This window comes from Molossus molossus, unplaced genomic scaffold (assembly GCF_014108415.1).
Source record: "Molossus molossus isolate mMolMol1 unplaced genomic scaffold, mMolMol1.p scaffold_m16_p_28, whole genome shotgun sequence".
In the NCBI taxonomy this organism is placed as follows: domain Eukaryota; kingdom Metazoa; phylum Chordata; class Mammalia; order Chiroptera; family Molossidae; genus Molossus; species Molossus molossus.
The window spans coordinates 380,861-403,975 of record NW_023425364.1 but is presented as its reverse complement, the minus strand read 5'-3'; the positions used below and the strand labels follow the sequence as shown (position 1 = coordinate 403,975).

Below are 23,115 nucleotides of genomic sequence, written 5' to 3'. Positions count from 1 at the left end.
AGAGTTGTTCTCCTCCAGCGGCAGTTTAGGTTTGGGTGGGGGTTCAGGATACTGCTCCGCCTGCCGGAGCGATAAGCTTTGGTTTCCTGAAACAAGGGGCTAGGGGCGAGGTTAAACAATAAGAGGCTGGGGTAGTAATATAGAAGTTAAAGTTAACATTTCCCGACTCTCAGTTAATATAAGTTGGAAGGTTAAAAAAAGTTTGTGTTGATCAAAATTTTGGGTTGACCCCTAGGGAGGGCCTCTCGGGCAAGAGTGTTCTTCTGTGGCTGCTTCCTGCTGGTCTCCCTGTGGGTTGCTCCTCCTGGGGGGTCACTCTGGGGTAGGGGGCTATAAGTTTCAAGTAGTAGTTGGTGGTGGGGCTACCCTGGCAAGTTCGGTAACCCGTGTTTGCAAAAATTTTAGGAAACAGGGAAGAAGCAAGAGGAGGCATATAATTATCAATGGGCAATTATGTTAAAAAGGGGATTAGACCACCATTGGCTTAGAGGCGAGGGTTCCTCATGTCTTGTTATGGAGCCTCTCCTGTAATTTTCAGAGAGAGTTAATATTTTCTTCTACTCTACCTGATTCGTTGATATAGTAGCAGCATTTTTCTTGGAGGAAAAGGCAGGTCCCTCCTTTCTCGGCGGTGAGAAGGTCCAGTAGGGAGGCTAGGGAGACTACTGAGTCCTCAAAACCTCTTTCTAGATCCGCCTGAATTTGTTCAGTCATCTTAAGGCTGTAGCTGAGTCCAGCTCCCCCAATTCCTAGGGCGGCTACGGAGGAGAAGAAAGAGAGGCCCTAGAAAAGGGAGAAAGATGGGCGGCTTCTGGAGGGGGTTTGGAGGTTTCCGGCTCCCTCATCCTCAGTGTAACATAGAAGCTGTGGGGCGAGGATTGCCGGGATACATGGGCCCGGAGAGGTGATGCTGATGTGGTTGGTTAGGGTGTGGTTACACCAAAAGTTCCCCGAGGACTTGTAAAGTCAGAGGTAATTTGAGGAGTTTGATTGCATGTTGGGTGGGAGACGTCCTTATAGTAGCATAGATTATAGGTGTTATTTGGGGTGTATAAGGGCACGTGGTCCAGGGAGAATGAGGAGGCAGGCGGGTTTTAGAAGTGTTTCAGGGATGAGAGGGGGACTGCGGCCATCGCTGGTTGGTCTAGGAAGGCACAGAGGAAGCACTGAGAGGGCTCGAGGTCTTGGGTTAGGTTTAGAATTAGGGCTCCTTTTCTTATTAAATCTAGCCATGCAAAGGGGGTCTGTTTGCTGGAAAGGTGTTTAGTTAAGGAAGTTTCTTGGGTTAAGATTTTGTGGGTGAGGTCTTCCAGTGTTTGGACCATCGTCCTTTGCTGCACCCACTTCCGGCCGATGGACATACAGTATTTAGAGAATCCTCTTGTAAGTATTCCGTTTAGGCCTTTGTGCCATTTAGAGTCCCAGGGATCTCCGATGCTGAGGACCCAGGGGGCAGTGGGGGTAGTGTATTCACGGTGAGTTATTTCGGTATCTGTTTTGGTAAATATAATTGTGTCTCCCCAGTAGAAAGATGACACTGTGCAAGGGGCAGAGGTGGTGAGGTGTGGCAAGACAGTCCTCGAGATTGTTGTAGGAGCACAGAGCCTCATCCCTGTATAGCCTTGAAGGTGGGATTGGTTTGCGATGAGTTTACGAGCCATCGGACAACCTGTCAAGGGGCAGTCTGTGGAAGCAATTATTCGGGAGGGAGGCCAGTAGAGGAGACACTGAGAAGGAATCTCCAGACGTGCGGCTCAGGCCCGGAGCCTGAGGGAGAAGGCGGTGAGAGTAGGGTGAGAGAGAAGGAAAGATCCTCTGGGCGAGTAGACAGAGAAGGAGAGAAGAAGAAAAGTCCGTTTCAAAGGGCTCGGATTCCTGAAAGGCTCCTTGCCAGGTGAGCTCCTGGATCCAGGTGAGGAGTTCTGCTTCCGGACCGCGGGGTGGGGACCCGGCGATGTCTTCCACAATCCGAGCGAGGAAATAAAAGATCTTGCGAGCAGCGGCTGTGCATTGCTCGTTGAGTGTTGGTTATAGCGTGAGCTGCGAGAGAGTGTGTTATCTTGAGCGAGTCTCACAAGGGAGTCTGGTCGTGTTCTTCTGCAATCGGTGGACATGAGGAAATTTGAGGGATAGGGGACCTGTGGGAGTGGAGAAATAATTTTTAGGACTCTGTGGAGTGTACGGTTTAATTCCTGGGAGATGTGCCCAGTGAGAGTCCCTTCAGTTGACCGCCGTGGGAGTGGAGGGGACTGTGTGTGGGCCGGTCCAGAGGGGCTGCAGAGGGTTTTTCCCGGGTTCGTTTATACACCTGATCTCCTGGCAGGAGGGTGAGGTGAACCTTGGTGGCAGGAAAAGGTTGAGGTAGGAGTTTATTTACCTCTGAATGTAAACTGGACTTCACATAAGCCAATGCTGAGAAGTAATCTCCGATGGGGTTAGTTAGAGGACTGGAGTCTAGGACAAAGGCCTTCCATACATTATTTCACAGGGGCTTAGGTTGAGGGGTTTCCTGGGCATGGCACGATTCTCATCAGAGCTGGGGGAGGAACCGAGGCCAGGGAAGGTGAAGCTCAAGTTGAGTTTGGTGAGGTGGTGTTTGAGAATTTGATGAGCTCGCTCTACTTTGCCCGAGGACTGGGGACGGTAAGGTACGTGTAGCTGCCATTTAAGTCCTAGATGAGGTGAGAGTGATGGGTGATGTGAGGAGAAGGCTGGTCCACTGTCTGGTTGTAATGCTGAGGGGAGGCCAAACCGAGGGATGATGTGCTCGCGTCCTCACATTCAGTGGGAAACGCCTCAATTCGGCCGGAGAAGGTGTCGACTAGAGTGAGAATTATCTGAGCCCCTTGTGTCTGGCCATGTGGGTAAAGTCTATTTGCCAATTTTGTGCTGGCAGTCGTCCCTGGGTTTGGTGGGCGGGGAATGACTTGGGATGAATTCCCCCTTGAGGGGTGCAAGGGGCGTAGGTCTGGCAGGAGGTGGGTATTTTCTCGAGTATTGTTGGGAAGTTGTTTCCTGTGAGGAAGGTGGAGATGTAAAGGAGTAGGGGTTGGTATCTGGTGTGGAAAGAATTATGTATGGATTGTAGGAGATCCTCTGCCTGAGACTGTGGGAGTCGGAGTTTGTTTTCTAGTATGTACCAACCATCCTTCCGAGGCAAGGAAGAGTAGGCGGCCTTTTCCGTGGTGGAGTATGATGGAGTATGAGAGGTAGGAAATAAATGTGGGATCCCGGGGACTGAGTGGCTATTTTCTTCACCACTCGGTCTGCTATGTTGTTTCCTGTGGATATGGGGGAGGTGTTTTTCTGGTGTCCTCGGCAGTGGGTGGTGGCTATTCGGTTTGGCAATAGAGCTGCCTGAAGTAGGTTTGTATGTAAGAATGGTTTTGGAGGGGGCTCCTTTGGTTGTGAGAAAGCCCCGCTCCTGCCAAACAGCCGCAGCCGAATGTAGGATGTGGTAGCAGTATTTTGAGTCAGTGTATATGTTGGCTGTTTTGCCCGAAGACAGAGTTAGAGCCCTTGTGAGAGCAATTAACTCGGCCTGCTGGGAGGTCGTCCCCGCGGTAATGATTGAGCCTCGAGAATAGAGTGTTGCCCAGTGGTGATGGCATAACCTGCTCGGGTAGATCCTCGTGACGTTCTAAGGGAACTTCCATCTATAAATAGGGTGAGGTCCGGAGCAGGGAGGGGGTAGAGGTGAGGAGGGGAAAGGGGTTGGAAAAATGTGTGAGTGTTTCGATGCAGCAATGAGTGGGGGTGAGGAGGAAGTCGGTAGGAGCGTGGCAGGGTTTAGGCTGGAGCCTGGCTGAAAGGTACATTCAGGGTTTTCAATGAAAATGATGTGGATTTGTTGTAAACGGGAGGGTGATAAGTGGCTTAGGGCCTTGTGAGACAGTAGGTCTTGAAGGTTGTGTGGGGCTCTAGTGAGCACCCTCTGACCAAAGGTAAGTTTTTTGCTCTCAAGGGCCAGGAGGGCTGCGGCTGCTAAGACCCTGAGGCAGGGTGCCCACCCCTTGCATGTTGGATCCAGTTGTTTTGAGAGGTAGGCTACAGGTGCAAAGGGTGGTCCCTTTTGTTGTCCAAGGACCCTGAGGGCAAGTCTTTGCTTTTCAGTAACATAAAGTATGACATCTGAGTTTGAGTCTGGGAGATGTAGGGCCGGAGCCCGAAGGAGGGCCTGTTTCAGTTTAGTAAAATGTGTTTGTACCGGGAGTCTGGGGTCTAGTGGTTCCGAGAGCTCTCCTCTGGTTGCCTCATACAGGGGCTTTGCTAGGAGGCTGTAGTTAGGAATCCATGACCGGAGGAAGCCCGCGATTCCCAGGAAAGAAAGGAGCTCCTCTTTGGTTGAGGGAGTCGCTATAGAGGCAAAGACATGCTTTCCATCGGTGGCGATAGCTTTCGTTCCCAGGGCCAGTTGTACTCCTAGGTATGTGACTTGGGGTAGAGAGAGCTGTACTTTGGAAGGAGATACCCGGTGGCCTAACCGGCCAGGGAAGTTGAGAAGCTGGGTGGTATCTGACTGCGAGGCCTCCAAAGACGGGCTGCAAAGGAGGAGACCACCGACATACTGGATGAGGTGCTGTGGGGAGGGTGAGCTTGTTAAGATCTGCTAGGGCCTGGCCGAAAAAGTGGGGGCTGTCCCGGAGTCCCTGAGGTGGGACTGTCCATGTTAGCTGCTGGGAGCGCAGGGTGTCCGGGTCGGTCCAAGTGAAAGCGAAAAGATTCTGGCAATCTGGATGTAGGGGGATGGTAAAGGCATCTTTGAGGTCCAGGACAGTGAAGTGGGAGGTGTTAGAGGGATGGTAGGAGGATAGTATATGGGTTGGGCACTACTAGGGTGATGGGGAAGACGGCCGAGTTAATAGAGCATAAGTCCTGTACGAGTCGGTAGGTGCCGTTTGGTTTGACGACGGGGAGAATCGGAGTGTTGTAGGGGGAGTTAGTGGGGTTTAGGAGTCCTGAGGCTAAAAATTTGGAGATGAGGGGTTTTAGGCCCTGGAGATGTTTACGAGAAATGGGGTACTGGGGTACATCAGGAAAGAGAGAGATGTTTTTGAGATTAATTGAGATGGGGGTATGGTGTGTCGCTACGGAAGGCTGACTAGTGTCCCAAACTTGGGGGTTAACAATAGAGGGAGGTATGGGAAAGGAAGCAGAGGGATCGGAGGAGTCGGGGGAGTGGCTGTCGTCCAGCAAGCCGAATATTTTAATACTTTGAGATAGGGTTGTAGGCCTCTTTGGAGGGAAGAGTTGGAGGGTAGTATGGAATTTGCTTAAGATGTCCCGTCCCAGAAGGGGGGTCGGACATTGAGGCATGACTAGAAATTGATGTGTAAATGAGGTTCCATCTAAGATATAAGTTATAGGAGAAGTAATAAGGGGGCAGGAGTGCTGACCTGAGACCCCCACTACGAAGGTTTGAGAAGAGCTGAGAGGGCCATTGAATCCGGGGAGGGTGGAGAAGGTGGCCCCAGTGTCTATGAGGAAGGAGGTTTCCCTACCTGCTCTGCGAAGGTTTACCCTGAGCTCACTGCTGGTGACGTGTACTGGGGCCGGTGTCCCAGGGCCTCCTCAGTCCTCTGCCCCAGTCCCAGAAAGTCTGTTACTGTCCTAGGTGGGACGTTGTTGGGAAAGGTCAACCCAAATGCCCGTTGGTGCTCGGGGCAATCAATTCCCCAGTGGCCCTCGTGGTGACAGTGCGGGCAAGGCCCTGGTGGTGGTGGTAGGGGGGCAACGAATGTTTGAGCACTGTCTCGCCCAGTGGCCCATTTGTTTGCATTGGAAGCAGGAGCCAGGAGGACTTGACTGGGGAGGTTGTCTCCTAGAGCCTCGGTCCCTCGGGCCAGTGTTCCCTTGAAGGGCCTTCACTAGCATAAGGTAGCTCTCCTGTTGTCTTTTCTGTTGCTCTTCCCTCTCCGTTTCCTCCCGGTTGTTAGAGACCTTAAAGACAGTATGTAAGAGCTCTCTCTGAGGCGTGTGGGGCCCGTCCTCAAGTTTTTTGAGTTTGCGTCTAATGTCAGGGGCAGATTGGGAGATGAAATGGGATTGGAGGAGGGTGGTCCCAGCTGGGGTGGTGGGGTCCATACGAGTGTATCTACAAAAGGCCTGGGAGAGTTGTTCTAGGAATTCTCCCGGATTTTCTTGAGGCCTCTGAATGATTTCTTTGATTTTGTCATAATTGACGGCCTTATTGGCAAGTTTTTCTAAGGCCTGAAGAAGGTAGTCTATAAGACGGTCGCGTTCCCTACAATTAGCATGGCCAATTTGATAGTTCCAATTTGGGTCACTGGGGGGAACTGCGTCTCCCCCTAGAGAAAGGTTATTGTCCCAGGCATGTGCCTCATCTGTTACTTGCTAGGAGGTCGCCCACACCCGATCCTTATCATGTGCAGAGAGGGAGGAAGTAAGGATGATAGAAAGATCGAGCCAGGTAAGATCATACGATTGAGTGAGGTATCGGAACTCCTTGATGTAGGTGTCAGGATCAGAGGGGAAGGAGCCAAGGCGGCGTTCAATTTGGGCTAAGTCAGAGAGGGAGAAGGGGATGGCTACGTGGACTATCCCCTCAGCTCCCGCAACCTCACGGAGTGGATCTAGGCTGGGATGGGGAGGCTTACGTGGACAGAGAAAGGGGAGGGATGTGGGGGAAGGCTCATCTGGTGGAAGAGAAGAGGTGTTCGGATAAGGCGGAGGTGAAGCAGTTGGTGCGGCGGGAGAAGGGGTGTATCTGGGGCAGGAGGAGGAGGAGAAAGAGGAGGAGGAGTGGGGGCCGAGTGGTCTTGAGGGTCAAAAGAATCAGTCGAAGGCAGAGGGCTTGAATATTGGGCTAGAAGGACTTGGTGGGTGGAGGGGGTAGAACAAAGGGAAGGGTGAGAGCAGAGAGAGAAGAAAGCCTGCACGTAAGGAATTTCTGAGGCCTTGCCTGTCCGGTGGCAGAAACTATCTAAGTCTCTTAGAATATTGAAGTCAAAAGTGCCATTTTCTGGCCATTGAGAGTTATTGTCAAGTTTATATTGGGGCCAGGCCATATTGCAGAGGAATATGAGTTTGCGGGGCCTCAAATCGGAGAGGCCGGGGTTGTTTAGATTTTTCAGTAGATGGTCAAGGGGGCTTGAGCGAGGCGGTTTCGATTGAGATGACCCCATTTCGTAGAGAGGCAATGAGAGGAGAGGGCGTCCCCGTCTCCAATCAAGGCCTTGGGAGGACAAGCCTGTAGGAAGGACAGATCAAGAAGGAGTTGTCACCCCGACTTGAATGTCTGAGTAGTGAGAGACCTGACTAGGTACCTAGATTTCGAGGCAAGAGCAAGATGAACGGCTACTCAATAGACAGGGATGAGTCAAAATCAAAACCATGTGTAGGTGAAAAAATAAGGGAGAATAAAGAAGGAGAGAAAGAATGAGAGAGAGAGAGGGTGCAGGGGCCTAAAATTTGGAAGGTCCACCGGAGAGGGGAGGAAGAAATTCCCTACCTCCTGGTTCGGCAGGTAGGAGGGAGTCCAGGACAGGTTGGAGCCGGCCAATCCACCCAAACCACAGTCCACCCAGAATCTGGGAGTTAGCCCGGGGCGAGCTGCCGCAGCCCACTGCTTCCCAGTTAGTAAGGGTGGTCTGTGCCGGGGATCGTCCAGGCTACCCAGCTCCTGCCCTGGGTTTTTTTTTTTCCCCTCACCCGAGGACACTTGTTCATTTTTTGTTCAGATATGGTGGGAGGGAGAGAGAGAGAGAAACATTGACGTGAAAGGGACACATCAAGTGGCTGCCACCCACACAACCAACCGGGACAAGGGACAAACTGCAGCCAAGGCACGTGCCCTTAGCAGGAACTGAACCCGGGTCTCTCTGGACCGCAGGCCGATGCTCTAACAGCTGAGCCAAACCGGCCAGGGCTGCCCTGGGTTTTAGCACCATTATATAAGAATGGGATGGTGCTGAGTAACCGGGAAGTACAGGTTTATTGAGGGAAATACCTGCTGGGCTGCCTCCAAGTGGAGCGTAGCAGCCAGTTGGCACAGACTAAGGGTTTTTAAACTTAGGGCTGGGGTGGGGGCCTTGATGGTCGGGGCTGGGGTCTTTCCGAGAGTTGTTCTCCTCCAGCGGCAGTTTAGGTTTGGGTGGGGGTTCAGGATGCTGCTCCGCCTGCCGGAGCGATAAGCTTTGCTTTCCTGGAACAAGGGGCTAGGGGCGAGGTTAAACAATAAGAGGCTGGGGTAGTAATATGGAAGTTAAAGTCAACAGGATTATTTATTTAAAAGCCTTCAATTTTTTCTGGTACATTTATGGCTTTATTTTTGACACTTAAATCTTCGCCCTATCAGGAACTTATTTTCATGTAAGGCTGGAGCTAGGAATTGAATCTCATTTTTCTCCAGGTGGGGTAACCACTATTATAAATATCACTCGCCTGGAATCAAACAAGAAGACACAGACAAAAAAAAAAAAAAAAGAAAAGTAAATAAATAAATAGACACTGTAGCTGGTGGCCAAGTGTTCTGGCCCTGGCCAGCGGTCGGCTGGTACTCGGCACGGAGCTTGGACCCGGGCCTCTCCAGTCTCCCTCCCCAAACATCAGGTCTGTTTGCACCTGCGTCCGCTTGCTCACTGCAGTCCGTGGGGGTCTGAGTGGTGTCCTCAGAACGGGCTGCCATGTTTCCGGGGTCTCCCCCTACCTGAGCTGCTGTAGCCTTTCGTGGGGGTCATGCTGCTCATACCTGGCTCACAGATGAGCCAGATTCAGGCCCCTTGGCTCTGATACCATTGCTCCCCCCAGCATCCCAGCCCCCTCTAAGGGGAACCAGAGTGAGGGTGAAGCTCTTGGAGCTCGGCCTCTGCTCCAGCAGCCTCGAGGCGTGGAGGGTCACGAGCTCCTGCACATTTGCAGGGCTGACAAGTGGCTCTGGTGACTCCTGAGCTTGGGCAGTCCAAACCCAGAGTCCAGTCCTTACCCACCAAACCAGATTGTCCCCTGTCACTCACCACACATGGCTGCGGGTCCCTAACGCACAGGCTCCCATTCCCAGAGTCTGACCGCCATCCGAGATGAGTCCGACCTGGCCAGCATGGAGCTGAGGATAACGGAGTACAACAAGGACATCACCGAGCTGTTTGATCTGCTCATGACGCTGGAGATGCAGCTGATAGAGCAGCTGGAGGTGAGGCCGGGCCCTGGGCACGAAGGGAATGGGCTGGGGTTGGAGCCTCCCTGCTCTCCTCTGCGGAGAATGCCCAGGGCCGGCCTCAGGCTGACGCCTGCTCGTCAGTCCCCTTTGCTTTCAAGACATTTCAGTAACTTACACTGCAGTGACTGACCAGCATGAGAGGTGAGCTCATTCCTTTGCAGAGCTCCCCATCCAGCCTGGAAGAGCTCGGAGCCTCAGCCCTCAGCCAGGAGAGGTGCTGTCCCCATGCCCGGAAAACAAAGCAGACCCCCCACGCGGGGGTGAAACAGGCTCCTCTGCATCTCACCGCACTCTGGGGATGCGAGGAGCTGCGGCCCAGCACCGAATCGTGGATGTGGAAAGAGTTGCTAGGAAAACTTCTAAGCTACCAGGGACTGGTCAAGATCGCCCTGGTCAATCCCTCATGTTGAGAGTATTCCCAATCGCGGGATAGAGGTGCCCTCATGCCACACCACAGATGCCCCGCTGTAGAGCCCCCAGCATTGCAGGGGCAGCTCCTGGTCTCAGGGGAGCAGAGGCAGCAGCCCCCAACAAGCCCAAATGCCCCAAACCCGGCACAGTCCCACTAGTAACATTGTCATACTGTGCACAGGTGGCCACAGGCTGCAACTGCTGTGGTGCTTTTCAATGACCCTACCTTTCGTCATTACGACGGTGTGTACACACACTTGGAATATGTATGACTGGATCAGCCTGTGGGCTGTCCCCAGGCTCCTGTCGACTCCTGCTCCCTCGCGGACCCTGCAGCCCCGGGGTCCGTGGTGGAGTGGTGGGTGGACTGGGGGCACGGTCAGCCCTGGGGCTCACGGGCTCGCAGGCTTCACCGTGCATCACCTCCCGTTGTTCCCTCATCCCACATTAAGTCCCATCGAGGCTCTGGGTGCCTTGCCAAGCACCGGGGTGCAGCAAAGCCGGGGTTCCCCCAGGGCAAGGATGGTCTGGGGTGATAGCCAGGACTACGGAGGGTTTCTCTACCAGGCACCTTGCGAAGCATTCTGTGTGAAGCAACCCACTCAGGCTCCACCACAGCTCCACGAGACAGCTCCACCACAACTCCACCACAACTCCACCACAACTCCACCACAGCTCCACCACAACTCCACCACAGCTCCACCACAGCTCCACCACAACTCTACCACAACTCCACCACAGCTCCACGAGACAGCTCCACCACAACTCCACCACAACTCCACCACAGCTCCATGAGACAGCTCCACCACAACTCCACCACAACTCCACCACAACTCCACCACAGCTCCACGAGACAGCTCCACCACAACTCCACCACAGCTCCACCACAGCTCCACCACAACTCCACCACAACTCCACCACAGCTCCACGAGACAGCTCCACCACAACTCCACCACAACTCCACCACAGCTCCACGAGACAGCTCCACCACAACTCCACCACAACTCCACCACAACTCCACCACAGCTCCACGAGACAGCTCCACCACAACTCCACCACAGCTCCACCACAACTCTACCACAACTCCACCACAGCTCCACGAGACAGCTCCACCACAACTCCACCACAACTCCACCACAGCTCCACCACAACTCCACCACAACTCCACCACAGCTCCACCACAACTCCACCACAACTCCACCACAGCTCCACGAGACAGCTCCACCACAACTCCACCACAACTCCACCACAGCTCCACCACAACTCCACCACAGCTCCACCACAACTCCACCACAACTCCACCACAGCTCCACCACAACTCCACCACAACTCCACCACAGCTCCACGAGACAGCTCCACCACAACTCCACCACAACTCCACCACAGCTCCACCACAACTCCACCACAACTCCACCACAGCTCCACCACAACTCCACCACAGCTCCACCACAGCTCCACGAGACAGCTCCACCACAACTCCACCACAGCTCCACCACAGCTCCACCACAACTCCACCACAGCTCCACCACAGCTCCACCACAGCTCCACGAGACAGCTCCACCACAACTCCACCACAGCTCCACCACAACTCCACCACAGCTCCACGAGACAGCTCCGCCACAACTCCACCACAACTCCACCACAGCTCCACCACAACTTCACCACAGCTCCACGAGACAGCTCCACCACAGCTCCACGAGACAGCTCCACCACAACTCCACCACAGCTCCACCACAGCTCCACCACAGCTCCACCACAACTCCACCACAGCTCCACCACAACTCCACCACAGCTCCACGAGACAGCTCCACCACAGCTCCACCACAGCTCCACCACAGCTCCACGAGACAGCTCCACCACAACTCCACCACAACTCCACCACAACTCCACCACAACTCCACCACAGCTCCACCACAGCTCCACCACAGCTCCACGAGACAGCTGCTGCAAAGGAAACCCATGTCGTCAGTGAGGACGCTGAGGCCAGGGAGCTTAAATGACAATTCTGAGTTACACGCGGTGGAGCTGGGGTGCTGACCCAGGCAGCGGCTCTTACCGACTTCCTCCTGTTTCCTGGAGGTGACAGACTGTGCTGCGGAGAGGCCCAAAGAAGGGGAGTGGTTCTGTGTGTGGTGGGGGGGGGGAGGGTTAAGACCAGGACAGGTGGGAACAGGCAGAGGCCTGGAGAAAGCATCAGTTTAAGCACTCAGCGTGGTGAATGACCTGAAACGGCCAGAGAATATGGGCCGTGGGACAGAGGTCAGTGGGGAGATCAGCTCATCGACGTCCGGCAGGAGGCCGAGGGGTTGGCCTTCGTCCCAAAGGCCTGTGACAGAGGAGGGGCTGGCTCAGGGCTAAGGAGTCCTTTTGCTCCGAGGCCAGGCCAGTCGAGTTCTGTCTCACTGTGCGTGTTAACTGTGTCCTTTACCATTCCTAGGAGACCATAAACATGTTCGAAAGGAACATCGTCGACTTGGTGGGGACCTTCATTGAAAACGTCCAGAGCCTATATCCTTTCCTTTGTGACCTGCCCTGGGGAGGTGCTGTTGGGCCCGTGGGGTTATCCTGGCCAACGACACTGCTCCCCCTGCCTCCAGGGGAACTGGGAGGAGGTGTGTGCATTCTTTACAAAGGGCAGGAAAGCCCTGCCGGTGTGGCTCAGGGGTTGAGCGTCGACCCTGCACCGAGAGGTCGCCAGTTCGATTCCCGCTCAGGGCACATGCCCAGGTTGTGGGCCCGATCCCCAGTGCGGGACATGCAGGAGGTGGCCAATCGATGTTCTCTCTCATTGATGTTTCTATCTCTCTCTCTAAAATCAATAAAGGGAACAAAAAGAATGTTCCCTGGGTCTGAAGGACAGTCCCACACTCAGAACAAGGAGGGCTTTGTCCCAGTGACCCCTGCAGGCTGCTATTCTGGTTGGGGGTGGGGTGGGGGGAGCATTATTTGTAGTAGACGTCCTGGAAGCTTTGCTCTCAAATGAGTGACAGGGCAGACCACACTGCAGAATCCCACCTGCTCAGCATTGCAGGTAGACATGCCAGGGGGTAGGACAGCCTCCAAGTCGAAAACACTGGCAAATTATTCATAATTAGTCAGGCAGGTTAAATTTCTAGATCAGGAGCCGACATGGGGGGTGTGACAACACTGTGCCACATGAATCAGAGCCCTGTGGTGTAAGGAGACTGTGCTGTGCCCCAGTAATGCCCGGTCCTGCCCTCCCGGCCCGCAGTCCTACAGGGACACACATTACAGAGGCAGTGAGTGACCCAGAGACCGGCAGTCTCCCGGAGACAGGGCCACTAAGTGAGGCCCTGAGGGGGCCAGAGGGACTGGGCAGAAACGTGGGGAGAACATAGCGAGCAGCAGAGGCAGCCTGTGCAAAGGTCCTGAGGTGGGGTCGGAGCGTTCTGGGTTCTAGAGCAGGCCCTTGGGCCGCACTAGAGGTGGGAGCTCCTGGAGAGGGATAAGCACAGGAGGGATGGAGCCCCCTCCACTTGCATCCTCTCCTGCCGCTGTGGGAACAAGGAATGGGGCAGGAGACCAGGGCTCTATACTGTCAGGTCAGGAGATGGTGGGATGGACACCAGTGAGTGGTGGCGGGACCGTGGGGGAGTCCAGGACCAAGGTCAGGGACAACCAGGCAGGTGTATGGGGATGGCCCTGGCGAGGTGCACATGGCGAGAGGACTGTGAAGTCAGCAGCGCACTGGCACCTGCGTTTGCCCTGGGCCCCGAGAGAGTCTGCTCCCATCCGCGGAGATGTAGCTGCCATTGGTCGGGGCTGCCTGGCCTGCTCCACCCTGGCTTAACTCTTGGCCGCACAGTGGCCCAGTGCCGGGACCTGGAGAACCACCACCACGAGAAGGTCCTGGAGATCGCCATCAACACCCTGGAGAAGATGGCCAAGGGCGAGCTGGACGAAGACCTGCCTGACGGCGTCCGCGCGGTGAGTGGGCTCGTAGGGTCCAGCCCAGCTCTGTGGCTCCCAGGAGCCTGAGACCTCCGGGGGCCTCCATTTCCTCATCTGCAAAAGGGAACAATAGCCCCCTTTGCGGGGTGGCCAGCAGATCAGGCTAACAAGACACCTGATGGGGACCCCATGAGGCTCATCTAAAGAGGGGCGCGTGGTAATCGGGTATCCCATCCGCCGACAGAGAGGGTGATTTCCGAAAGCTCATTTCTATGGGCTTCTGGCACTTTCTGGGAGAGGTGGTCACAGAGAGAAGCTGAGGTCGGGAATTTCCCGAGGTCTTCTCAGCCCTTGAGTCTCTGACTAGAAGTACTGCTGGGGTGTGAGCCCAGCCCCGCCGCCATCTCTGATCTGGCACGACGCGGTCTTCTTTCCACCAGAGCAGCCAGTGGGCGTCACAGACCCAGGGTCGGCCCCACTGAGTCCAGCAGGGTCGGCCTGAGCCCTGGCCCCCCGGTCACCCACACTGGGGTCTGCAGCAATGGTGTCCTGAGCCCTGGGCCCCCGGTCACCCACACTGGGGTCTGCAGCAATGGTGTCCTGAGCCCTGGGCCCTCGGTCACCCACACTGGGGTCTGCAGCAATGGTGTCCTGAGCCCTGGGCCCTCGGTCACCCACACTGGGGTCCGTGGCAGTGGTGTCCTGAGCCCTGGCCCCCCGGTCACCCACACTGGGGTCGTGGCAGTGGTGTCCTGAGCCCTGGGCCTCAGTCACCCACACTGGGGTCCGCGCAGTGGTGTCCGAGCCCTGGGCCCTCAGTCACCCACACTGGGGTCCGTGGCAGTGGTGTCCTGAGCCCTGGCCCCCCGGTCACCCACACTGGGGCGTGGCAGTGGTGTCCTGAGCCCTGGGCCTCAGTCACCCACACTGGGGTCCGCGGCAGTGGTGTCCTGAGCCCTGGGCCTCAGTCACCCACACTGGGGTCCGCGGCAGTGGTGTCCTGAGCCCTGGGCCTCAGTCACCCACACTGGGGTCCGTGGCAGTGGTGTCCTGAGCCCTGGGCCTCAGTCACCCACACTGGGGTCCGTGGCAGTGGTGTCCTGAGCCCTGGGCCTCAGTCACCCACACTGGGGTACGTGGCAGTGGTGTCCTGAGCCCTGGGCCTCAGTCACCCACACTGGGGTCCGTGGCAGTGGTGTCCTGAGCCCTGGGCACTCAGTCACCCACACTGGGGTCCGTGGCAGTGGTGTCCTGAGCCCTGGGCCTCAGTCACCCACACTGGGGTCCGTGGCAGTGGTGTCCTGAGCCCTGGGCACTCAGTCACCCACACTGGGGTCCGTGGCAGTGGTGTCCTGAGCCCTGGGCCCCCAGTCACCCACACTGGGGTCCGTGGCAGTGGTGTCCTGAGCCCTGGGCCCTCAGTCACCCACACTGTGGTCCGTGGCAGTGGTGTCATGTCTGTGGGAAGAGCCTCAAACAGCGATAGGAGGCCCAGGCCCAGACACTTTCCTGTCAGGAGCCTTTCATTCCCTCATCATCCATCAGTCAGAGTCTCTGCTTCTCTCCACCTCCGTGGCATCACCCAACCACGAGGCTTTGCGTGGACCACGGCCTCTGTACTGCTGTCTGGCAGGCTGCTCTCCACACAGAGACCCCTGAAAACCCAACGGAGGTCTCTGAGTGCCCCGGCTCTCAGAGGGAGCTCTCCATCCAACCCGCAGGCCCTGTGCCTGGCCTGCTCCCCAGCCACTGCCTCCCCAGCCCAACATGGAGCCACCCCCAGAGCCCCAGGGCGTGCCCCTCCTGATGGCACTCGCTGGCAAGTATGCTCTGCCCTTGGGTTCCGTGTGTCTCAGCTCACATGGCAGCCTGGGAGAGGCCCCTAGTCCCCAACCTGAAAACTGCAGTCTGTCGCAGGCCGGCTGTATTGTTATCCTCAGAGCCCTCGGCACAGCTCCAGGCGAGCTTGTTGCTTTGCTGTGTGACTATTCGAACCACGTGTTGGAAGGTGGGGATGGCCTCCTCGCCCCTGTGCACCTCCCCGGCCTGGCAGTGGTGCATGGCTTGTGCCCGCAGCTCTGCCCTCCGTGCGGGCTGGGTCCCATGGACACCAGGCCAGCCGTCCCGGCTCCCACGGTCGCTGTCCAACACAGCAGATGGAGGCAAGGCCACTGTGCCACCAGCCTCCCTCCCTGAACACCCCCTGAACACCGCTGTGGTCCAGGCATAGGGAGATGCGATCTTCCCCCGTCCTGAAGTAAGGCTTCCCCCAAGGGCCCCCTCTGGGAACCCCCAGATGGACAGGCCATCAGGAGGTGGGTAGAGCCCTGGCCAGGTGGCTCAGGTGGTGGGAGCATCATCCTGTACAGCCACAGGTCATGAGTTTGCTTCCTGGTCAGGGCACATTCCCAGGTTTGATTCCCCAGTCAGGGTGCATATGGCTGGGGTACATAGGGGAGGCAACCCCTCGATGTTTCCCTCTCTCTCTCCCTCCCGTCCTCTCCCCCTAAAATCAATAAAAAACATATCCTCAGGTGATGATTGAAAAAAAAAAAAGGTGGGTAGATTTCCCTCATGACATGGCTCCCCGATCTGTGACATCCGTGGGCACAGCCTGAACACCGCTGTGGTCCAGGCATAGGGAGATGAGCATGCTCCCTCCCAAAGGACCGGCACAGGAACAGGGGGCTAACGGTGGACAAGCAGGCAGCTGGTACTTCCAGGGGCCAGCCCTCTCCTGGCAGGAGGGCTCTGCCGGGTGCGTTGCACCTGTGTCTGTGGTTCCAGGAACCCGGGCACCTGCTGAGTGGGCGGGGCGAGTCCAGGGGCAACCACGGCCGCGCCCCGGCTTGGAGCCTTGTGCTCACACACATTTCTCAGTTCAGCAAAGGCCCCACAGAGGTGGTGCTGGCCTCCTCCAGTTTGCAGACGGGGACGCTGGGAACGGCTGGGAACTGCCCAAGATGACACCAGAGTGAGGACCAGAGTCCGGACTCAGACTCTCTGAGAGATGAGAACTGGGCTGGGCCCACTGCAGCTGAGCTCTGGGTGGGGCTGTGGTCCCAGGCACGAGGATGAGGGGGCTCTGCTCCCAGCCTGGGGCTCCCTGGGCGCCCCTGCAGGGTTGCTGTCAAGTGCACTCCTTTATTATTAATTGGTCGTTATTGTTAAAAGTATTACTGATGTGCTGCCTTTACCCCCCCCCATTGACCCCCTCCACCCCCAGGCCTTCACTGTACTATTATTGTCTGTGTCCATGGGTTGTGCTTATACGCCTATCAGTTCTTTGGTTAATCTCTTCCCGCTGAGATTCATCTGTCTGTTCCCTACTTCCAAGTCTCTGGATCTATGTTATTCATCAGCCTATTTTGTTCATTAGATTCCACAAATAAGTGAGATCATGTGGTATTTGTCTTTCTCTGACTGGCTTATTTCACTCAGCATAATACTCTCCAGGTCCCTCTATGTCGTCTCAAAGGATAAGAGATCTTTCTTTCTTACTGTTGCATAGTACTCCACTGTGTACATGTACCACAGCTTTTGTATCCACACAACTACTGATGGACACTTGGGCTGTTTCCAGATCTGAGCTATTGTAAATAGTGCTGCTATGAATATCAGGGTACATATATTCTTTCTGATTGGTGTTTCAGGCTTCTTAGGGTATATTCCCAGAAGTGGGATTGCTGGGTCAAATGGCAGTTCCATTTTTAATTTTTTGAGGAGTTTCCACAGTGGCTGCACCAGTCTGCATTCCCACCAGCAGAGCACTGGAGTCCCCTTTTCTCCACACCCTCGCCAACACTTGTTGTTTGATGATTTGTTGATGGCGGCCATTCTGACAGGTGTGAGGTGATACCTCATTGTTGTTTTAATTTGCATCTCTCTGATGATTAGTGACTTTGAGCATTTTTTCATATGTCTATTGGCCATATGGATATCTTTTTTCGAGAAGTGTCTATTTAGGTCCTTTGCCCATATTTTAATTGGATTGTTTGTCTTCCTGTTGTTGACTTGTAATAGTTCTTTATATATTTTGGAGAGTAACCCCTTATCCAATGTATCATTGGCAAATATGTTCTCCCAGAGAGTGGAACCCCTTTTCATTTTGCTGTTGGGTTGTTTTTTTGTTTTGTTTTGTTTTGTTTTGTTTAGCTGCACAGAAGCTTTTTAGTTTGATATAGTCCCATGTATTTACTTTTTTCTTTGTTTCTCTTGCCAAGTGCACCCTTTTAAAGCCCTGTGGTGGGCAGCCAGCAGGATCCCCTGGTTGCCTTTCCTCTGCAGGCCAGGGTGCGCCTCACCCGCATGGGGACATGGGCAGTTGCAGCTGGAGATTTCGCCAGGACCTTGCAGTGTCAGAGCGAAGCGGCACAATGTGGCACGTTGTCATCCAGGAGAAAGCATGTCCTGGCTGCAAAGTGCAACAGTAACACAGTTGGTCCTTCCTGCAGGCCTCCCAGGAGCTGCTGTCATTGCTCTTTTTTTTTTAACCCTAACCCAAGGACATTTTTTTTTTTTCATTTATTTTCAGATATAGCAGGAGGGAGAGAGAGGGGAAGAGAGAGAAACATCGATGTGAGAGACACATCGAGTGGTTGCCACCCACAAGACCCCAACCGAGGCCGACGCTCTAACTGCTGAGCCAAACCAGCCAGGGCAACTCTTTTAATGTCCACATCCACACAGGAATATTGGTACCATTATGACTCCCTCTTACAGAAAGGGAAACTGAGGCACAGAGATGAGACTAACACTCCCGAGACACACAGCGTCTATGTGGTCGACTTGGGATTTGAACACAGGCCATTTGACTCAGAGTCTTCAACAAAACGTCTCCTGAGCCTGTGGCAAGATGGGCTGTTCAGATGCAGGAACGGCCTTAGGTTGAAAAAATCTGGCTTCTGGTGTGTCATTATCAGTGGGCATGTCACGGTTAACAGTCACATCGATGAAGGTCTCTTTAGCACCCTCATCCAGATGAGTGGTTGTGACCTGTTCGTGCCACACTTGTGGCCAGATCTAGATTCCAGCCCTTCAGCACTTTGGAGGGAAAAGCAGAACCCACCTGCGCAGGGGCAGAGCCCGGAGCTGGCACAGGGAAGGCCCTGGTGGCACAGCTGCCTGTGGCACGGCCAGGAGCAGTTGGCAGCCAGCCTTGTGCTGCAGTGAGCCCCTCTGCCAGTCTAGGGGGCAGCGGGAGGCCAGGCAGGCTCCCTGGGTACTTACCCAGTGCAGGGGTCCAGGCCACTGGACTTGGGGCTCAGAGTCCGCTAATTGACAGTGGCGGTGACACAGGTCAGCAGTCCCTGGACACGTGGCTCACGGCGGGCGGGGTGGCTGTGGCAAGATCCTGCTGGGACCTGAAGGCTGCCCCTGGGCAGAGGGGCTGGCAGCACGGGTCACTACCCCTTTGGCCAAGTAGGGTCTGGGGGACAAGATCTCTGCCCATCTCTGTGGCAGAGGGGGCCGCTGTGCTGGCAGGGGCACAGGATGGGCATGGCGGGGTGATCTGACCCCACATGGGCACAGAGCAATGAATCCTCAAGCCACCAGCATCTTGTGGTCCTGGGGAGGCCACCAGCTTTGCCCTTCACAGCTGCCCCCTCCAAGAAGTCGCTTCGAAAGAAATGTGTCTTTACGGCCACAGGGTCCACGGAACGGGGTGGGTGGTTCAGGAGGCAGGAGTGGCTGCTACTCCTCAAGGACCCGTCTCTCCCTTGGGGTTTGCGACCTGCAGAAATGGGAGGCGAACGGAACCGAAAGTATCTACCCAGAGGAGTTGTTCTGAAGGTACACTGACCTGGAGCCCAGAAAGAACTTAAACCTGCATTTCAAAACCATCTCTTTTGGTTAATCTTCACCTGAGGCTCTTTTCCCATTGATTTTCAGAAAGAGTGGGAGGGAGTGAGGGTTAGGGGGGCAGACATTGATGTGAGGGAAACACATCAATTGTCCCCAGGGCTGGGGACCGAACCACACCCGAGGTATGTACGCCTGGGCTCCAACCGCTGAGCCAAACCAGCCAGGGATTTTAAAAATCATTTCTTTAAACCATGCTCCTTCTGTTTGTATTTTACAAACGTCACAGGTTCTCATAGCCAATCCGTGCCTTTTCCACTCCAAGCCGACTCCACTTTCCACAGCTTCCAAAGTTGTCCCCCACATGTCCAAAGTCTGGGGGGACAAGTCTCCTCTTGGCCTAGGAGAGTGCTGCAACCCACTTCTCGAAAGAGAGACGAGGACCTTGCCGTGAGGGTTGGTGTGCTTCTGGCTGTTTTGAAGTTGCTGGTACAGCCACTCCCGGCACCCGGCCCGAGGGAGGGTGCCTGAGGCTGGCGAAGGGCGGGCTGTATGTGTCCCTGCACCCCTCCCAGAGCCTGGCCTGCACCGTCTGTGCACCGAGGAGCTGGACGCCTTCTGGTCATTTCTCCCCCATGGCTGCTGGTGCTCCCTCGAGTCCCGTTCCCCACACCAGCCTGCGTGGCTTTTCCCTGTGGGATTCTGTGAAACCCTCATCCCCTGAGATGGTCACAGTATTACTGTGAAACCGATCTGAGGCCAAACAAGCTGCAAAACTGAGAGAAAGTTAAGAGTTTCTTTGCCCCAGGAATGCCTACAGCTGCCACTGGACACATTGCGTGTGCACCGTGACAGAGGAGGGACCTAGGCATGTTGGACCAAAGAATGCTTTTGGGTGTTTTTTTTTTCAGAAATATTAACATCTCAAGATTCCACAGAACATGTTTTGGAGACTGTTAGGTTAACCGCTACGTACAGAAGAACAGAATGCATCCACACCCATGCGCGGCCCTCTGCCGTGCGGGGCATGGGGCTCGTGCGTCCTTGGCCTGCACAGCACCCTCCCCGGGAATGACTCCGTGTGCCAGGCACACGGCAGCCACAGTGCGAACACCTGGAACCAGCAGGTGTAATCGAGGGTGGTTGTTTTTCAGCAACTTTTTACCAGGCAGAGAATGAGCCCAGGAATGCTGGAAGGCGGGCCCCGGCACAGTACAGGGTGTGGTCTGGTCAGCGTGGGGTGCAGTGGAGACACGGGGGTAGGGGGGTGAGTGCCCAGCTGCTGGCAGGGCCTCTGTCTTCAGCAGCCCCAGGACCCTCAGCCAGCCTCACTTCCCACCTGGCCTGCAAGGGTCCAGGAGGCCATCCTGGCAGCAACGGATAGGGAACCGTGATGAGAGTCGATGCCCTGAGTGAGGTCACCCCAGAGGCGGCCATCTGCCTCATCCCTGGAGAAAACACACCCCCAACTAGGTCTGCAGTCAACGCCCTGGGTGACCCTTCCCGTAACACTCGCCACCGCCCAGGGTTGGGAGGGCTGTCACCAGAAGACGAGCTGTGAGAAACGCGCCGGTAGGAAGGCGAGCTCTCCACCAGGTGCCTGCCGGCAGCCACCACCCAGCAGGGCCCCCACCTGCCAGGGGACACCCAGGGGCTCCTTTCTGTCAGCTGCTGACTCTGGGCTCAGCAGGTAGAGACACACTTGCCCTTTGATCTCCCCCCTTCCCCAGCTTTTTGTGGACAAAGACACTCTTGTGAACGCTGTGGGGGCATCTCACGACATCCACCTCCTGAAGATCGACAACCGGGAAGATGAGCTGGTGACCAGGGTCAACTCTTGGTGCACACGCTTAGTGGACCAGGTGAGTGGATGCCCCTGTCTGGCTGTGCCCACGTCTCCAGCTACCAGTCAGAGAGAAGCAGAACTTTTTCCTAGCATCTATTTTTTTTTTTAATCCTCACCTGAGGACATTTTTCCATTTTTTTGTTCAGATAGAGTAGACGGGAGAGAGAGGAAAAGAGAGAGAGAGAGAAATATCGACGTGAAAGAGACACATCAAGTGGCCGCCACCCGCACAACCCAACCAGGGCCGGGGACAAACTGTAACCAAGGTACATGCCCTTAGCGGGAACCAAACCCAGGTCTCTTGGGACCACAGGCCGATGCTCTAACCGCTGAGCCACACCAGCCAGGGCCTAGCATCTATTTTTGCAATAAGAAATGAAGAAGTCTGGCCATTGTGACTCAGTGGTTGAGTGTTGACCCTGCACCAAGAGGTCACCGGTTCGATTCCCGGTCAGGGCACATGCCCAGGTTGTGGGTTTGATCCCCAGTGGGGGGCATGCAGGAGGCTGCCAATTCATGTTCTCTCTCATCAATGTTTCTATCTCCCTCTCCCTTCCTCTCTCTCTAAAATCAATAAAGAAAAAACTATTTTTAAAAAGTAAAGTGAATAAACATACTTTTAAAAGAATTAAATCAAAAAGTAAGATTAAGGGTTGTAGAATTCTAAAGACTTCATGTTGCCCAATCAGACTATTTTTTTCTTTACTGATTTTAGAGAGAGAAGGGAGAGGGAAAGAGAGAAACATCAATGAGAGAGAACATTGATTGGCCACCTCCTGCATGCCTCTCACTGGGGATCGGGCCCACAACCTGGGCATGTGTCCTGACCAGGAATCGAACCAGCGACCTCTTGGTGCAGGGTCAACATTCAACCACTGAGCCACACTGGCTGGGCCAGACCTTTTTTAAAAAATCCTCACTCAAGGATATTTTTCCATTGAATTTTAGATAGAGTGGAATGGAGGGAGGGATAGAGAGAAACCAGGGCCGAGGACTGAACCTGCAAACCCAGGTAGGTGCCCTTGAACAGAATTCAACTTGCGACCCATTGGTCCAGGGGCTGATGCTCTAACTGCTGAGCAAAACTACGAGGCCCAATCAGGCTTTAAAACCATGTACTTCATCATTTTTCTAACTCTTAACTCAAATATGTAGAAAAGGCGAAGCGCAGGACACTTGGGAGTGAATGAGCCAAGTTCAAAGAGTTGCTTTCCTTCCCCCAAACGATTCCTGAAAGATGTGAAACCCCTTGTCTGACCAAGGGCCTGGCTTGGGCTCCACCCCTCAGATTCACAAGGATGAGGTCATGCGGAACCGCAAGCGGGTGAAGGAGATCAACCAGTATGTTGAGCACATGCAGAGCGAACTGGACAACCTCGACTGCGGCGACATCTTGGACTGAGCATGTCTGCCCAGGGTCCCTTCGGAAAGCCCAGCGCGTGGCCCTGACCAGGAGCCGCTTCCCTCACTGCTGTAGACCTTACTAGGGCTCTCAGCCCGCCACCCCTAACGTCCTTCTCCCCCAGCCCTGCACAAACTACCAAATGTAGAGGGAAATAAAGGACCTGTCACCTCTTCTCCGTCCTCTGGAGAAGTCACCAGACCCTCACTCGTGTCTGCGGGAGGCGCACTGAGCATTACTGAGAGCGAGCCCTCGGCTCCATGCCACTGCCCCTGCCGCGCCCGGGCAGGCCGCTGGTTGCAGGCCAAGGCAGCCAGTGTGGACGGTGCCCTGCGCTCCTCCGAGTGCTGAGGCACAGCAGCCCCAAGGCAGAGAGGCTGCAGCTCCCTCTGAGCCTGGCCGCTGGGACCCAGAGATCTGCGGAGGGGAGGAGCATGTCACGGGGCGGCCCGAGCTTCTGCGTAGTGGGGATGTGGCAGTGCCTTCCCCAGGAGGCCAGGCACTTGGGGGACATGCATGGGAAGCGGGGTGTAACCCCTGGCAGGTGGCTGGTGCCCCACAAAT

General features: G+C 55.2%; 1 protein-coding gene across 1 annotated transcript in view; it reads left to right on the top strand.

Moving 5' to 3' along the window:
- The window catches only part of DRC3 (dynein regulatory complex subunit 3), a 55,530-nt gene extending 32,979 nt beyond the window's left edge, over positions 1-22,551 (top strand). The window contains exons 8-12 of the mRNA XM_036278436.1: positions 9,020-9,151; positions 12,027-12,097; positions 13,414-13,537; positions 21,034-21,165; positions 22,438-22,551. Of these exons, the coding sequence (XP_036134329.1) occupies positions 9,020-9,151; positions 12,027-12,097; positions 13,414-13,537; positions 21,034-21,165; positions 22,438-22,551 (573 nt within the window). The remainder of the gene's footprint in view (positions 1-9,019; positions 9,152-12,026; positions 12,098-13,413; positions 13,538-21,033; positions 21,166-22,437) is intronic.
- Positions 22,552-23,115: the final 564 nt, after the last annotated feature.